Source organism: Populus euphratica, unplaced genomic scaffold (assembly GCF_000495115.2).
Source record: "Populus euphratica unplaced genomic scaffold, PopEup_1.0 scaffold32.1, whole genome shotgun sequence".
Taxonomy (NCBI): Eukaryota; Viridiplantae; Streptophyta; class Magnoliopsida; order Malpighiales; family Salicaceae; genus Populus; species Populus euphratica.
Genome location: NW_011499861.1, coordinates 1,724,195 through 1,737,454, shown reverse-complemented (window position 1 = coordinate 1,737,454; position 13,260 = coordinate 1,724,195). Strand labels below are relative to the sequence as shown.

Here is a 13,260-nt window from a genome sequence, read left to right as displayed (position 1 = left end):
TTTTTATTTTTTTCCTATAAGATTATCCCAATCTAATAATCCAGGACATGAATTTGATAGATTGACTCGAGTTGTTTTTTATATTCTTTTTTAATCTCATATTTCAATATTAGGTTACTTATAAATTGAAATTCATAATTTATTTTGATTTTTTTCATAGGGTTATCTAGGTCTTATGATTTAGGCTGCAAGTTTGACATATTAACTTGGATTATTTTTGGTTATTTTTAAATTTTTTTAATATCATTATTCAACATTAGCTTGATTAGGAATTAAATTTCATAATTTATTTTGATTTATTTTTTATTTGATTATTATATTTTCATAACCCGGATCATGAATTTGACATATTAACCTAAGAATCAAAGTCAATCCAACATGTTGTTATTGTAATATAAAAAAAAATATTATTTTAATTTTTTTTTTGTCAAATTATATTTTTACAAGTTGTATAAATTGTTTTTGAACTTGTAAAATAAATCAAGTAAATCTTCACATAACTTAATTTTTTCTACTAAAAAAATTATTATGAATTTTGAATATATACAAAATGAGGAAATGTTTTATATAGGCATATATGAAGTGAAACAAGCAAAGCCTAATTCCTTATTTCTGTAAAATATTAGTGAAGACGCAACTACATGGAAATGATGGTGCATTTATTCAACATGTTTCGATAACCACAACCGCTATAAAAAGAATTAATCATAACATGTCAACAGAATCAAGACAAATCCAATTATACTATTGCTACAGGGACTTTTTCTTATGTAGATGTACAAGGGCACTCTTGCTTTTACTTGAAGAGGAAGACAATGTATTTAATACCACTATACTTTATACAGAAATTGAGTTTTTTACGAGTTCCAATCATGGACTTCGACATCTGAGCTTGATCATGGGTTTTGTGTACGGTCTGGTTATTGAGCATGATTGGTTGTTAAAAGTTCACCTGAAAAAGAAAAAAAAATTAATAAACAAGAAGCTCTCATATGCTTAAAATAATAAGTATATAAAAATAAAATAAAATGGATATAAAAATAAAATTTAAAGAGTGAAATCTGAATATGAAATCCAAAATAGTTTCTACATTTATTTTATAATTTAAAATATTTATAAACATTTATATTTAAAGATAAAAAGTTTCACAAAACAGTGATACTTATCATTAATTATAATATCTAATTATATCATTGATGAAGAAATTGATAATTATTAATGGTATAGTAGCAATAAATAATCACTAATAATAATAATAAATAAGGTGTTTACTTTGCATAAAATATGGTGCATACTTCTACAATTATCATTGATTAAAACCATAATGTCAGCCTTGCATAAAATTATGTGCTTGTATAAAATATATTAATAAAGTATATAAAATTTTGTTTTTATTTCCTTAGAACTCAATAAAATATTGAGGTATGTGTATATTTGACAAAAACATTTAAATTTTTACAAAAAAACCGAATCACCCTTCTAGAAAGCAAAAGTTGTTTATGTAAGGCAAGAATAAAATAATAAATTTATGGTGCAAAGCACAATAAATTGGGAGTGTGGTTGGTTTTAGATGTAATTTTTTTTATTTTTTTTTTCAACACAATATAGATAATAATATCAGACCTTTCCCTCTTTTGATTCCATGATAAAGATGTGATTGATCACCTTATATAAATTATGCATGTAAAGTTCTTCATCCATTTAATATCTTGAATTGCTATTGTGTCTCCTGGGTAGCCAGTACAATAAAATAACTCTTGATATTCTTTTCCCTATCTTCACAGCTTGACAGATAAAAAACTAGAATAACTATTGTGGGGCCATTGATGAGGTACTAGAATAACTATTGTGGGGTCATGATTGTATCATATTTGATCATGCCAACCTATCAAATTATTTATAATTAACCGGATTAATATCGCAAGATTTGAAATGGAACTAGCCCGATTATACCGATCACGGAATAAGCCGTTTTGATGGACGGCACTTAACTGTGAACTCTGTAGCGATGTTGGCGGACAAATGGCAACTGAATATTATAAATGGAAATGTCTAGGGATTAGAGGAGTATCTCACGCCGTCTATAGAATATTCCTCCCACCAACCCGTAGCAATTGGAAATATTATAATGAGGTCGCCCTCACATCCTTATCATGATGGACTCTCGCTAGAATTACCAGGCGTCGTCATTCATGGACAGATCCCTGTTGATTGTATCGTGGATCCTGTCAACGAAATCATGCTGAAGAGTGCTCTTGCTTTTCATTGCATTAGCCGTTATTTTTTAAAAATATTTTATTTAGAGATATATTTTAATAACTTTTTAAATTTATTTTTAATATCAATATATTAAAATATTTTAAAAAATAAAATATAATTTTTTACACAAACACTCTCCAACCACAAACACAGACTTAGAAATTCCTCACGTCCTTGCTTCTCCAGAAATTTGATAACAAAGTTCTGTGAAAATCATCTGATTTTTCTATCACATAAGTTTAGATTTGAAAATTTTTAAGCAACATTAAATCTATATATGATTTAAAATTTAATTAAAATCTAAAGTCGGTTTGTCTACCTGACCAACCGATATTTCAAATTGTATGTATAATTTTTATATTTTTAAAACAAAATAACTCAAATATAAGTATTATAATTTTTTTCTTTCAAAAGCAAACTGAATTTATTTTAATCTTAAAAATATATCTAATTATGGATTTTTTTTGGATTATAATGAATTACATGTTATCTTGTTATATACTCTATGATGTAAAATATATAAACAAGTTAAGGATCTCTTTAGGACGCTTGAATAAAAATAAATACAATTATAAAAATTACACTAAATCAATATGATACTTCAAATTTAAATAATAGTTGTTTTTCTTGTTATTCTAGCTATAAAAATCTTATAATAAGTTGTTGTTGTTTATAATCGATTTTATTCAAATTAATGGCATAATAATAAATTTATTCACCGTATTTTATATATCATGGAACAATTTCATTGATTTACTTCATAGGGAAATACGTAAAACACAATGTAACACGTCGTGCCATAACAAGATCAATCAACTATTACCAAGCAGTCTGTAGCTCAGTGGCGTAAGGCGCTGCTCGCCTTCTTTCGAACTTCGGTTCGAGTCCCAGTGGGAGTGGGGCTGGCGAGTGGTGTCCTTCCTGGTTCTGCTGGCTCCTTGTTGTGTGGTACGCCTGTCACCCCCGCGGTGCCTAACCTGTTCACTGAGGCTTACAGGATGTCCAGTGGACCGTGGGATTAGTCGTGGTGCGCGTAAGCTGGCCCGGACATCCACGTTAATCAAAAAAAAAAAATCAATCAACTATTATAGTCTTGCACGATTTCTGAGCCATTAACTTATATATAATAAGGAGTTTTCAATGCCCTTTCTTTGCTCAACTAGTATAGATTTTCCCTCTTAGTTTTGATTACGATTATCACAATACCACTACAATGCTTCCTTTCCCTTTAAAGTTTCCTCTTCTTATTTTCATTTTTTTTATATTTCCCTTTTTTTTATCAAAAATAAAAAGCCTGGAATGAAAATGGAGAAATTGGATTAAAGTAGAATTAAAAATATATTTTAATTTTAATTTTTTGTTTAGAACATAAATTAAATTTTAAAATTTCAATCCCTTATTTTTATATGAAAATATAATAATAAAAAAATAATTTTATCAATAATAATGATAATAAAAATAATAATTTGATATTAGAGATGGAGGAGGAATAGAGGAGGAGGCTAATGATGACTGTACAATTATGTTCGTTTTCGTATTTAATTTTTTTATATAAATTTTTATTTTTATTTTAAATTGAATTTTCATGATTTTAAATCATTCTAATATACTAATATAAAAAATTTAAAAATAAACAAAAAATATATTTTTAATATATTTTTTAATAAAAAATATTTTAAAAAATAATTACCATTTCAATTCAAAATAATACCTGTTGCCATAAAAATAATATATTTTAAAAAATATTAGTTTCGCTGTCACGAGAGGAGAGGCGATGGTGAAAGAAAATTGACTAGGATTATGAACGAAAGGTGATATAATAAATTATTACCACGTGGAGATTCAGCGACAAGAGAAAAAGGCCAGACAGAAGAAATTACATTAGTTATTAACAATAACCGTAACTAAATGTATAAAAGTAAAAACTTAATATCCATAAATCATTTATAGATATTTTTTTAATTTAGATATCTTGATATTTTTTTTAAAGGTAAAACTAATTCTGTTTGGGTTTAAAGCTGCTTCTTCTAATAAATATATTTTCTAAAAATTAATTTGTATTTTTATTTTTTACAACAATATAACTGTCTTAATCACTAAACCAATATTTTATTGATATATTATTTATAAACATGATATGATAACCTATAATTATTTACATTTATTACCCATATAAATTTACATGCACAAATCTTTATATTTATTACCTAACCATTTTTACTAGGAGATGGGAATTTATTTTAACAAGCATAAAATATTTTGATTTGCTTATATTACTTGTAATTAATTTTATGAATTCTTTTATCATGTTTTTTTCATACGCTAAACTATAGATTTTAGTTTATAAAAAAAATAATATAAAAAATGGATATATGAAAATATCGTGAACTTCTAGAAGGAATGTTATATATGAACTTTTAATAAAAGTCTGTTTTATTTAATAAACTGTTGAAGAAACTTTATGGAATCTTGAAGTTTATTGGTATATATATTTTATTCTAGGAAGAAAAAAATTGTGTTTTTTAAGATAATATAAGAAATATTTTTATTTAAATATTTTAACTTAAAAAAGGATAAATTTTTTTAAATTTGAAATAATTTTTTAAATTTCATTATTTATAATATATATGGTCTAAATCTACATAAATTATTTGAAATAATTTTTAAAATTTTGTTATTTATAATATGCATCTAACGTATTTTTATATAAATTAATTTTTAATTTTTTTACATGAAATGTACAACCTTAAATATTTTTATTTTATTTTATTTTATTTTATTTAAATTAGCTCTTGTAATCCGGGATCTGACCTCTGGTCAACTTCGATACGAAGTTCCAAAAAACAACGCTACTAGTATTATATCAAGGGAAAGAATCCACGGTAACTAAGTGAGTGCCCCCTCACTGCATCCTCTCTCATGCTCTTACCGTACCAAATTTTCAAACTGCAATGGAGCCCACTCGCTAATTCATAAATCCTTCAACACGAAGGAAGGCAAGTCTACTATTTCGTGAGTTAATTTATTTATTTATTTGTTAAATTATATAAAATTGAAAAATAAATATTCAAAACAAAATATATATAGCAATCAAAAGTTTGAGGATCAAATTTGATATAATCAGCAAATAATATGATATTTCTAAATTTTCCACAACTTCTGAAAAAGTGTTTTCCGTCCAAATTTTTCAAGAAAATACTTTTCTGGAAATCATGCTAAATTTTTCTTTGACTAAAAAGTATTTTCCATTAACTAACTTTTATAGTAGCAAACAAATACAGGAAAATTTGAAAAGTGATTTCCTAAAAAGTGAATTCCAGAAAACAAACATAGTCTAAATTTATCAATACTAACACTTTTTTAAGAAGTATAGGGGAAGTAATGTAGCTTTCTCCACATTATATTTTTTTTGTCTTTCCTTTTTTTTTTCTTACATTTTTTTCATTTTTTTGGGCTTTACATTTTTTTTCTAATATTATCTTTTTTTTTATTCTTTTTAATTTTTTTAATTTTTTGTAAATTATCTTTGTTGATTTTTTTTTTTAATATTGAATTGGTTTAAAATTTAGTTTTGTAGTTTTTTTCTTTAAAACATTATGTATTACTATAATGTTTTTCTATATAATTTTTTTTTATGAATTTTTTTTTTTAAAACATTATGTATTACTACAAGTTTGGGTTATTGGAGGTTGTTTTCTCATGAGTTTTTCTTTTTTCTGGTTTCTAAGGTTTTTTTTCCTTTTTTGGAGCTGTGACCATAGAGAAAAAAATGGTGTTTATAAATGCACCGTAAATACGATTCATAATCATGATTTTGTTATAAAACCACTATTCTGAATCACGGTTATTAAAATTAGGAATAATGGCTACATTAAAACTACAATTCTAAATTATGATTTTTATTTGAATCATTATTCTAAATAGTAGTTCTTCAACAATCACAATTCTCGACAGTAATTCTTTACAAACTATGTTATTTTTTCAAAACTTTTTAAATCATGTTTTTAAAATTATTTTTTCTTACATACTAGTATATTAGCTCGCACTTAACAACGAGTTAATATTATTATTTTTTAAATGTAAAAATTATTAAAAGTATAAAAAATATTTTAAGTCTCTTGAATCTGACGGTCATACCAAACCTAAGAGCTATAGGTCTGGGGACTATACCAAACTCGTGCTCTAGATCTAGCGACATCAGTAGACCAATGCCTGGGTTTCCAACCATGTCAAATCCATGCATCGTAGTGTGACACCAAACATGACTACTAGCCCGTGTCCTGACCTGACACTAAACATGATCACTAGATCCAAGACTCTTGGGCATGACATAGTTACCATACCCTAGCAAATAATAAACAAATAAATGATAATTGTGCATTTTAGTTATCAAGAGAGAGAGAAAAGAAAGCAAAAACTCAAACAATCAATCATTGACTACAATTCATTCATAATTTATCTACACTTGCTGCACCATGTGAAAGAGGCACATCTGCTCATCTATTGAGATGGTGCATGATCAAATTTAGCTACCAAGAAGCGTCTCGTATGCTTCTTTAATAATTTAAATATTATTTATTTACTAAAATATGTAAAACATGTGTTAGTAGCTTTTCAAATTAAAAATAAAAAATTAACTAAAAAATATTAATACACTCCATAATCCTTTTAATTATTTACCATATCTATATCAAATTTACTATTGAAATTCACAATAATTTATATTTAGAGTGAAAACCCAATCCGTTGAGTTTTTTTTTTATATAATTTATTTGACTATTATTTCTTCCACCGGCCACATAAGAGTTAGAGGCTAAATTGAAAATACTTGCAAATATCAGGTTAAATTTCAGGGAAATCTGGAACTACAGTGATGAAGAAGTTACTGAATTAAGAGACCGAAACACGAGGTTAGACTTCAGAGTTAGGGGGGGGAGAGAGAGAGGTGGGAAGAGAGAGATGTCGCTGCTGCTTGCGCAACTATTAGAACCTGCTGCGAAGCTATACAATGGTTACTACCCTATGTAAACTTCGCTTAAAATAATTTTATTATAATTTTTTTCTGAAAAAATGGAATATCCACTGGTTTTCCTTTTTAAAAATAAATCATCACGATGAAGACAAGGAATTCCTTTTGAAGCCTAATAAGAGCTAATAGTGACTTCTCAAAACAATCACCCTGTCGTTTCCTCTCTCTCAAACTCCTTTGTTCAAAATTGGGTTTCAATTCAAAAACTTCGAATTTTTTGGTCAAATTCTGCCATTTTGAGCGCAGAGAGAGAGCTGAATTCAGTTTGTCTCGTTTTTTCTTTATTTATTTGATTTGATTTGGTTTGTTTTTTGATTTGTTATTGTATTTTCGATGATTGATTTGCTTGATAAGTGTAAACATGGCTGTGGTGAGTCGTGCCTGTTACGATAACGCAACAAGCGAGTCCATTGACGTTTGTGGAATTAGAGTGGCAGGAAACATGGAAAGTGGTAGCGAGATTGTGGAAGAACCGGTTGCAAGAGTAATTGAAGATAAGATCTTTGTAGCTGTGGGAAAATCCGTGAAGGAATGTAAATCGATGCTTCTTTGGGCTATGCAGAATTCAGGAGGCAAAAGAATTTGCATCATTCATGTTCACCAACCGTCGCAAATGATTCCGTTAAGTAAGTTCACAAAAATGAAAGAAAACGAATTTGGTATATTATTTTATTTTTTGTTATTATGATTCATCTCTTTTTTTTAATGCAAATTATAGATAAATTTTGCTATTTCAAGGATTTTGGTTGTTTAAAGAAGGATGGGTTTGGATTTTATTTTATTTTTTGATTTTTGCCTTTGTTATTGGTTAATGGTTGTGGTTTTGGGATTGTAGTGGGTACCAAATTCCGGGCCAGTGCACTAAAAGAACAGGAAGTGAGGGCATACTGGGAAGTTGAAAGGCAAGAGATGCATAAGATGCTAGATGAATACCTTTTAATCTGTCGAAAAATGGGGGTAAATTTCTTTTTATGTTTCTTTTTCTGCACATGTTATGTTATTGGATTGTTTTTAAAGCACGGTTCTGAACTGTGGAAATCTTGCATTCTAGAGAAGAAGAAGAAGAGTTTTGAAGAGTATTATAGAATAAACTTGAAATATTTTAGTTCATGCTCTCTTCCGGTGAAAAACTAAGGAACTTCTGGCAAATCTAATTTGGAATATTGAGTTGGCATGATTTCTTTTTCAAATATTTTCGCATTCATAAGTTTTTCTTTTTATATTTATTTTTTCAGGTTCGGGCTGAGAAGCTGTATGTTGAAATGGAGTCTATTGAGAAGGGAATTTTAGAACTCATTTCTCTGCATGGGATCAGGAAGCTTGTTATGGGAGCAGCAGCAGACAACCGCTATTCAAAGTAAAGCCCCTAGGAACCCTTAGAAACTACTCTGCATATGTGGGGTCTAAATATGGAACTCCTAAAGAGAGTAACTATATGTTCTGGATATGTAAATGGATTGCTTATCTTGATGCTTAATTGTTGCAGGAAGATGATGGACATCAAGTCTAAGAAGGCCATCTCTGTTTGCCGGCTAGCACCTGCTTCCTGTCACATATGGTTTATTTGCAAGGGGAACCTTATCCACACACGGTATTGTTGAAATGCTTGTTATCTTGGTTCTTAAGTAATTTGTTTCGTATCTAGTAATTGGGATTTGAAAATGGAATAAAATAATTTTCAATGGAGAGGTTTCTATTTAGTGAAAAATAACGGAGAACCTTCTTAAATTTCTTCTTGGCTACGATTTCTATTTTTTTTGGGAATCCTCTAACAGCTGAAGCATCCTTGTAAAATGCTGTAGTATTGAACAGTTTTTTGGTTGTGATGATCTATGGCCATAATTGACGTTCTTGTCAAAAACAGGGAAGGTGCTATGGATGGAACTGGTACGGATGTTGGATCTTCATCACAGCAAACAAGTCCAAATACTGAAGCTGGACAATTAAGTCATATGAGATCACAGTCTATTGCCCTTGGCCAGAACCATTTTGTGAAACTCACCAATCCAGCTCAAGATTTAGTCCGAAGGGTAAGATCTATGAATGTTAATGGACATGGAGGAAGATTATCAACTCCTGCTTCACCAGATGGGGGGCCATCAACTCCATCAAGCAGGTCAGATGCAGATGGTAGTTCTGATGAATATGATGTGTTGTCAAGGAGGAGTGCTTCCCAAAATTCAGCTCTCTCGTCGTGCTCTTCCCATGGAATGGTCAATGTTGCTTTGGTTCCATTTGTAGAAACTGAAGAGAGTGAGACTGGTTCAGAGTTGTGCACACTGCCTCAGCACAAGGAGGATCTTTGTCAGTCATCCCCTCCCAGTGTACTGGTACTTGCAATCATTTTATGATAATGCACATTTAAAATCATGCAACCTGTCCATGTTCCAAGTGTAGCTAGTTACCTAAGTTAATGCAGTGTCTCAAAGAGTTCCTGTGTATTTTTAGCTTTTATTTTTTTGAGTACTTAGAAATTTGGTGGATTCTTGCAGGATGGTAGTACTGAGGATCCTCTGTATGATCAACTTGAAAAAGCAATGTCTGATGCTGAAAATTCAAGGCGTGAAGCATTTGAAGAGGCAGTCAGGCGTGCAAAAGCAGAAAAATACGCATTTGAGGCCATACGCAAGGTATAATTTATTCATAACCATCTTTTCCGTCCATTCTGTTAAAGGAAGATGATTGCATTTTAGATGTTAATTATCATGAAAAGGGATGGATTTTAATTCCTCTAATTTGAAAAAATTGTAGTAGAAAGGTTGATGCATTTTATGGTTTGTGCTGGATAGTCCAAAACCTTAGCCAATATTTAAATGATAAGCTGACCGGATAAACTGCACCATTTTATGATCCCATTTCCTCGTTGGTTTCTCTGTAATTAGTCATCATTCTGTTAGAAATCAAAGTTTTAAGCCTGTATTTTATGAAAACATAAATTTGACTTTATAAACTTAAACTAATACATGCTAATTGCTGATCATGATTCTTATTCACAGGCCAAAGCATCAGAAAACTTGTATACAGACGAGTCAAAACGAAGGAAAGAAGTTGAGGAAGAACTAGCAAAAGAAAAGGAAGAACTTGAAAGGATAAATAGAGAATGTGATGAAGTCACGGAAGAACTTCGCATTGCTGAGGATCAGAAATCATTTTTGGAGAAGCAAATCAAAGAATCTGATCAGATGGTAAAGGAGTTGGAGCAGAAAATCATCTCTGCCGTGGGACTTTTGCAAAATTACAAGAAAGAACAGGATGAACTACAGAAGGAGCGTGACAATGCACTGAAAGAAGTCGAGGAGCTGAGGAGAAGTCAAACAGAGGCCTCAGGCACACACATGTCTCAGTTCTTCTCTGAGTTCTCTTTCTCAGAAATTGAGGAGGCAACTCAACATTTTGATCCATCCCTTAAGATTGGGGAAGGGGGGTATGGTAGCATTTATAAAGGTGTGTTGCGCCAAACCCAGGTGGCTGTAAAGATGCTGCACTCTAATAGCTTGCAAGGTCCTGCAGAATTTCAACAGGAGGTAGCATTCTATGCTTGTTTTAATTTTTTTCAAATTGTTGATCTCTGTATGTCTTATAGCCACAGGGCATGTTGTGGTATTGATTTTCTATTGAGCTTGAATTTAAATGCTAATTACCAACAATATTACAGTTATGTAGTATGGTTTTCTGATGCTGGAGATATGGAATGGGATTTTATACAGCTCCTCATACTCTCTCTGTGCCTCCCCCATTCCAACCCAGCTGCTATGTTGTGCTGGGTCTTGCAATAGATTTAGATTGTATCTGGCATTGTGATCCTGCAAGACCGCATTGCAATTGTCATCAATACTAGCACCCCAACGCAATTGCGGCATGTGTTGACAGCTGTCCTGCTGTGTCAGCAATTGCTATGCTATTTAGTATCTTATCAACAGGCATGCTAGTGCAACTGATACTAGATAAATGACTGGTCACTTGATTCAGTTTGTTTTTGCCATGTAGCTCACTTCAGTCAATATTAGTAGGACCATCTGCTGGTGTGAAGTTATATATAGTTGAAATTCTATAAGAGTTGGGAGTTACCAGATAAATGAACTGAAAATCAAGGATTTTTGTTATACTTCACACATCTCTTTATAATTATCTGCTAAGTTTCTACAGCTGCACTTTTAGTTATGACTTTCTGCGCTGCCTGACATCTGTTGGTTTTATACCAGGTCGATGTTTTGAGCAAGATGAGACATCCAAATCTTATCACTCTCATTGGAGCATGTCCAGAAGCTTGGACTCTTATCTATGAGTATCTTCCCAATGGAAGCCTTGAAGACCGACTGAGCTGCAGGGACAACAGTCCACCTTTATCTTGGCAAACTCGAATACGCATTGCCGCTGAATTATGCTCGGTTCTCATCTTTCTTCACTCTAGTAAACAACAGAGCATTGTGCACGGTGACCTTAAGCCTGCTAACATCCTCCTTGATGAAAATTTTGTCACTAAACTAAGTGACTTTGGAATCTGTCGTCTACTTCATCACAAGGAAGGTTCTAGCAACAACACAGCAATATGCAGAACTGACCCCAAAGGCACCTTTTCATATATGGATCCTGAATTTCTCTCCACTGGAGAGCTAACTCCAAAGTCGGATGTTTATTCATTTGGAGTTATATTGTTAAGATTGTTAACTGCAAGACAGCCCTTGGGTATTACAAAGGAGGTGCAATGTGCATTAGATAAAGGAAACTTGAAAACCCTCTTGGATCCTTTGGCAGGAGATTGGCCATTTGTGCAAGCTGAACAGTTGGCTCACTTGGCACTGAGGTGCTGTGAGATGAGCAGAAAGAACCGGCCAGATCTTTTATCAGAGGTATGGAGGGTACTTGAGCCAATGAAGACTTCGTGTGGAGGCTCATCATTTTTCCAGCTTGGTTCGGAAGAGCATTTCCAACCTCCTTCATATTTTATATGTCCCATTTTCCAGGTAAGTTCATCTATTTCTCCTACTTTTCAAGTCTTAAGAGTGATTTATCTACAGCAACTGGAATTATGCTATTTGTCATTTATATTAGGACTTCTTAAGCATTCCAGTCCACCTTTTGTTTTCTATAATACAATAATTAGACACGGCTTCCTCCTACAAAATATTCTAGCCTTGTATTCTTCCATGATTTGCTTCTCGGTTTCCCTTACTGCATCAGCTTGCAAAAGGAAATTCAACATTAAGTTTGTGATTATTTTATACTCCATCATAGAGTAATATTTCTGGTTTTAATAGCTCCTATTTCTGTGCATGCATGTCTATTATAGGCCAACTGTGAAGTCTAGTTTCATCTGTAGACCTATGTGTTGTGAACCTTTTTCCCTGGCTTGCATTGCCGATGCAGCAAATTGATGATTTACTCAAACATGCAGGAAGTAATGCGAGATCCACATGTAGCAGCTGATGGTTATACTTATGAAGCAGAGGCCTTGAAAGGATGGCTGGACAGTGGACATGATACTTCACCCATGACCAACCTTAAGCTCGCACATCGCGATCTTATCCCTAACCATGCACTTCGCTCAGCAATTCAGGAGTGGCTGCAACAGCTGTGAACAATTTCGTAGTTCAATACATTGTTTATAGTCGTTTCTTGAAAAGGAAAAGAAGTTTCATTACATTTTTTTTTTTAATCTTTCTTTCCAATCTTGCTTTGTTTGACAGAGGCATGATACGGTCCTCCTGTTGTATAGAAGACAATTGAAGGCATACTTTACATCCTGGTCTATGAAATGAAAACAGGACAGATAATTATATAATTATTTACACGATATGAATCAGAATCAACCTTGTGTCTCGATCTTTTTTCATTGCGTTTTTATTTTTGTCATTTTATTTATTTATTTTGCTAGAGGTTATAGTTTTAAAAACCGGTCTGATCTTGCAGGTCGATCCAGAACTAAATAACCAAGTTTGTACAGGGGTGGCGTATGGGTTTTTGCATACCTT

The 13,260-nt window shown here is 31.5% G+C and overlaps 1 protein-coding gene across 2 annotated transcripts; it reads left to right on the top strand.

Annotated features, from left to right (window-relative positions):
- The first annotated feature begins 7,182 nt into the window (after positions 1-7,182).
- On the top strand, positions 7,183-13,118 carry LOC105124863 (U-box domain-containing protein 33-like). Of its 2 annotated transcripts, XM_011025024.1 has the most exons (10): positions 7,183-7,914; positions 8,124-8,245; positions 8,524-8,645; positions 8,775-8,879; positions 9,153-9,618; positions 9,781-9,918; positions 10,285-10,812; positions 11,491-12,252; positions 12,684-12,886; positions 12,931-13,118. In XM_011025024.1, exons 1-9 carry the CDS (start codon positions 7,650-7,652, stop codon positions 12,864-12,866), a joined length of 2,691 nt encoding a protein of 896 aa, XP_011023326.1. In that variant the 5' UTR covers positions 7,183-7,649; the 3' UTR covers positions 12,867-12,886; positions 12,931-13,118. The 2 variants fall into 2 exon arrangements, with proteins under 2 accessions (XP_011023326.1, XP_011023325.1); XM_011025023.1 differs by having other exon boundaries at positions 12,684-13,118.
- Positions 13,119-13,260: the final 142 nt, after the last annotated feature.

Bases quoted from the DNA above. Each gene is read 5' to 3' on its own strand.
- LOC105124863 (XM_011025024.1), top strand. From the start codon at position 7,650: ATGGCTGTGGTGAGTCGTGCCTGTTACGATAACGCAACAAGCGAGTCC. The intron at 9,619-9,780 runs GTACTTGCAATC...GGATTCTTGCAG, and splicing joins CATCCCCTCCCAGTGTACTG to GATGGTAGTACTGAGGATCC. The intron at 12,253-12,683 runs GTAAGTTCATCT...TCAAACATGCAG, and splicing joins TTATATGTCCCATTTTCCAG to GAAGTAATGCGAGATCCACA.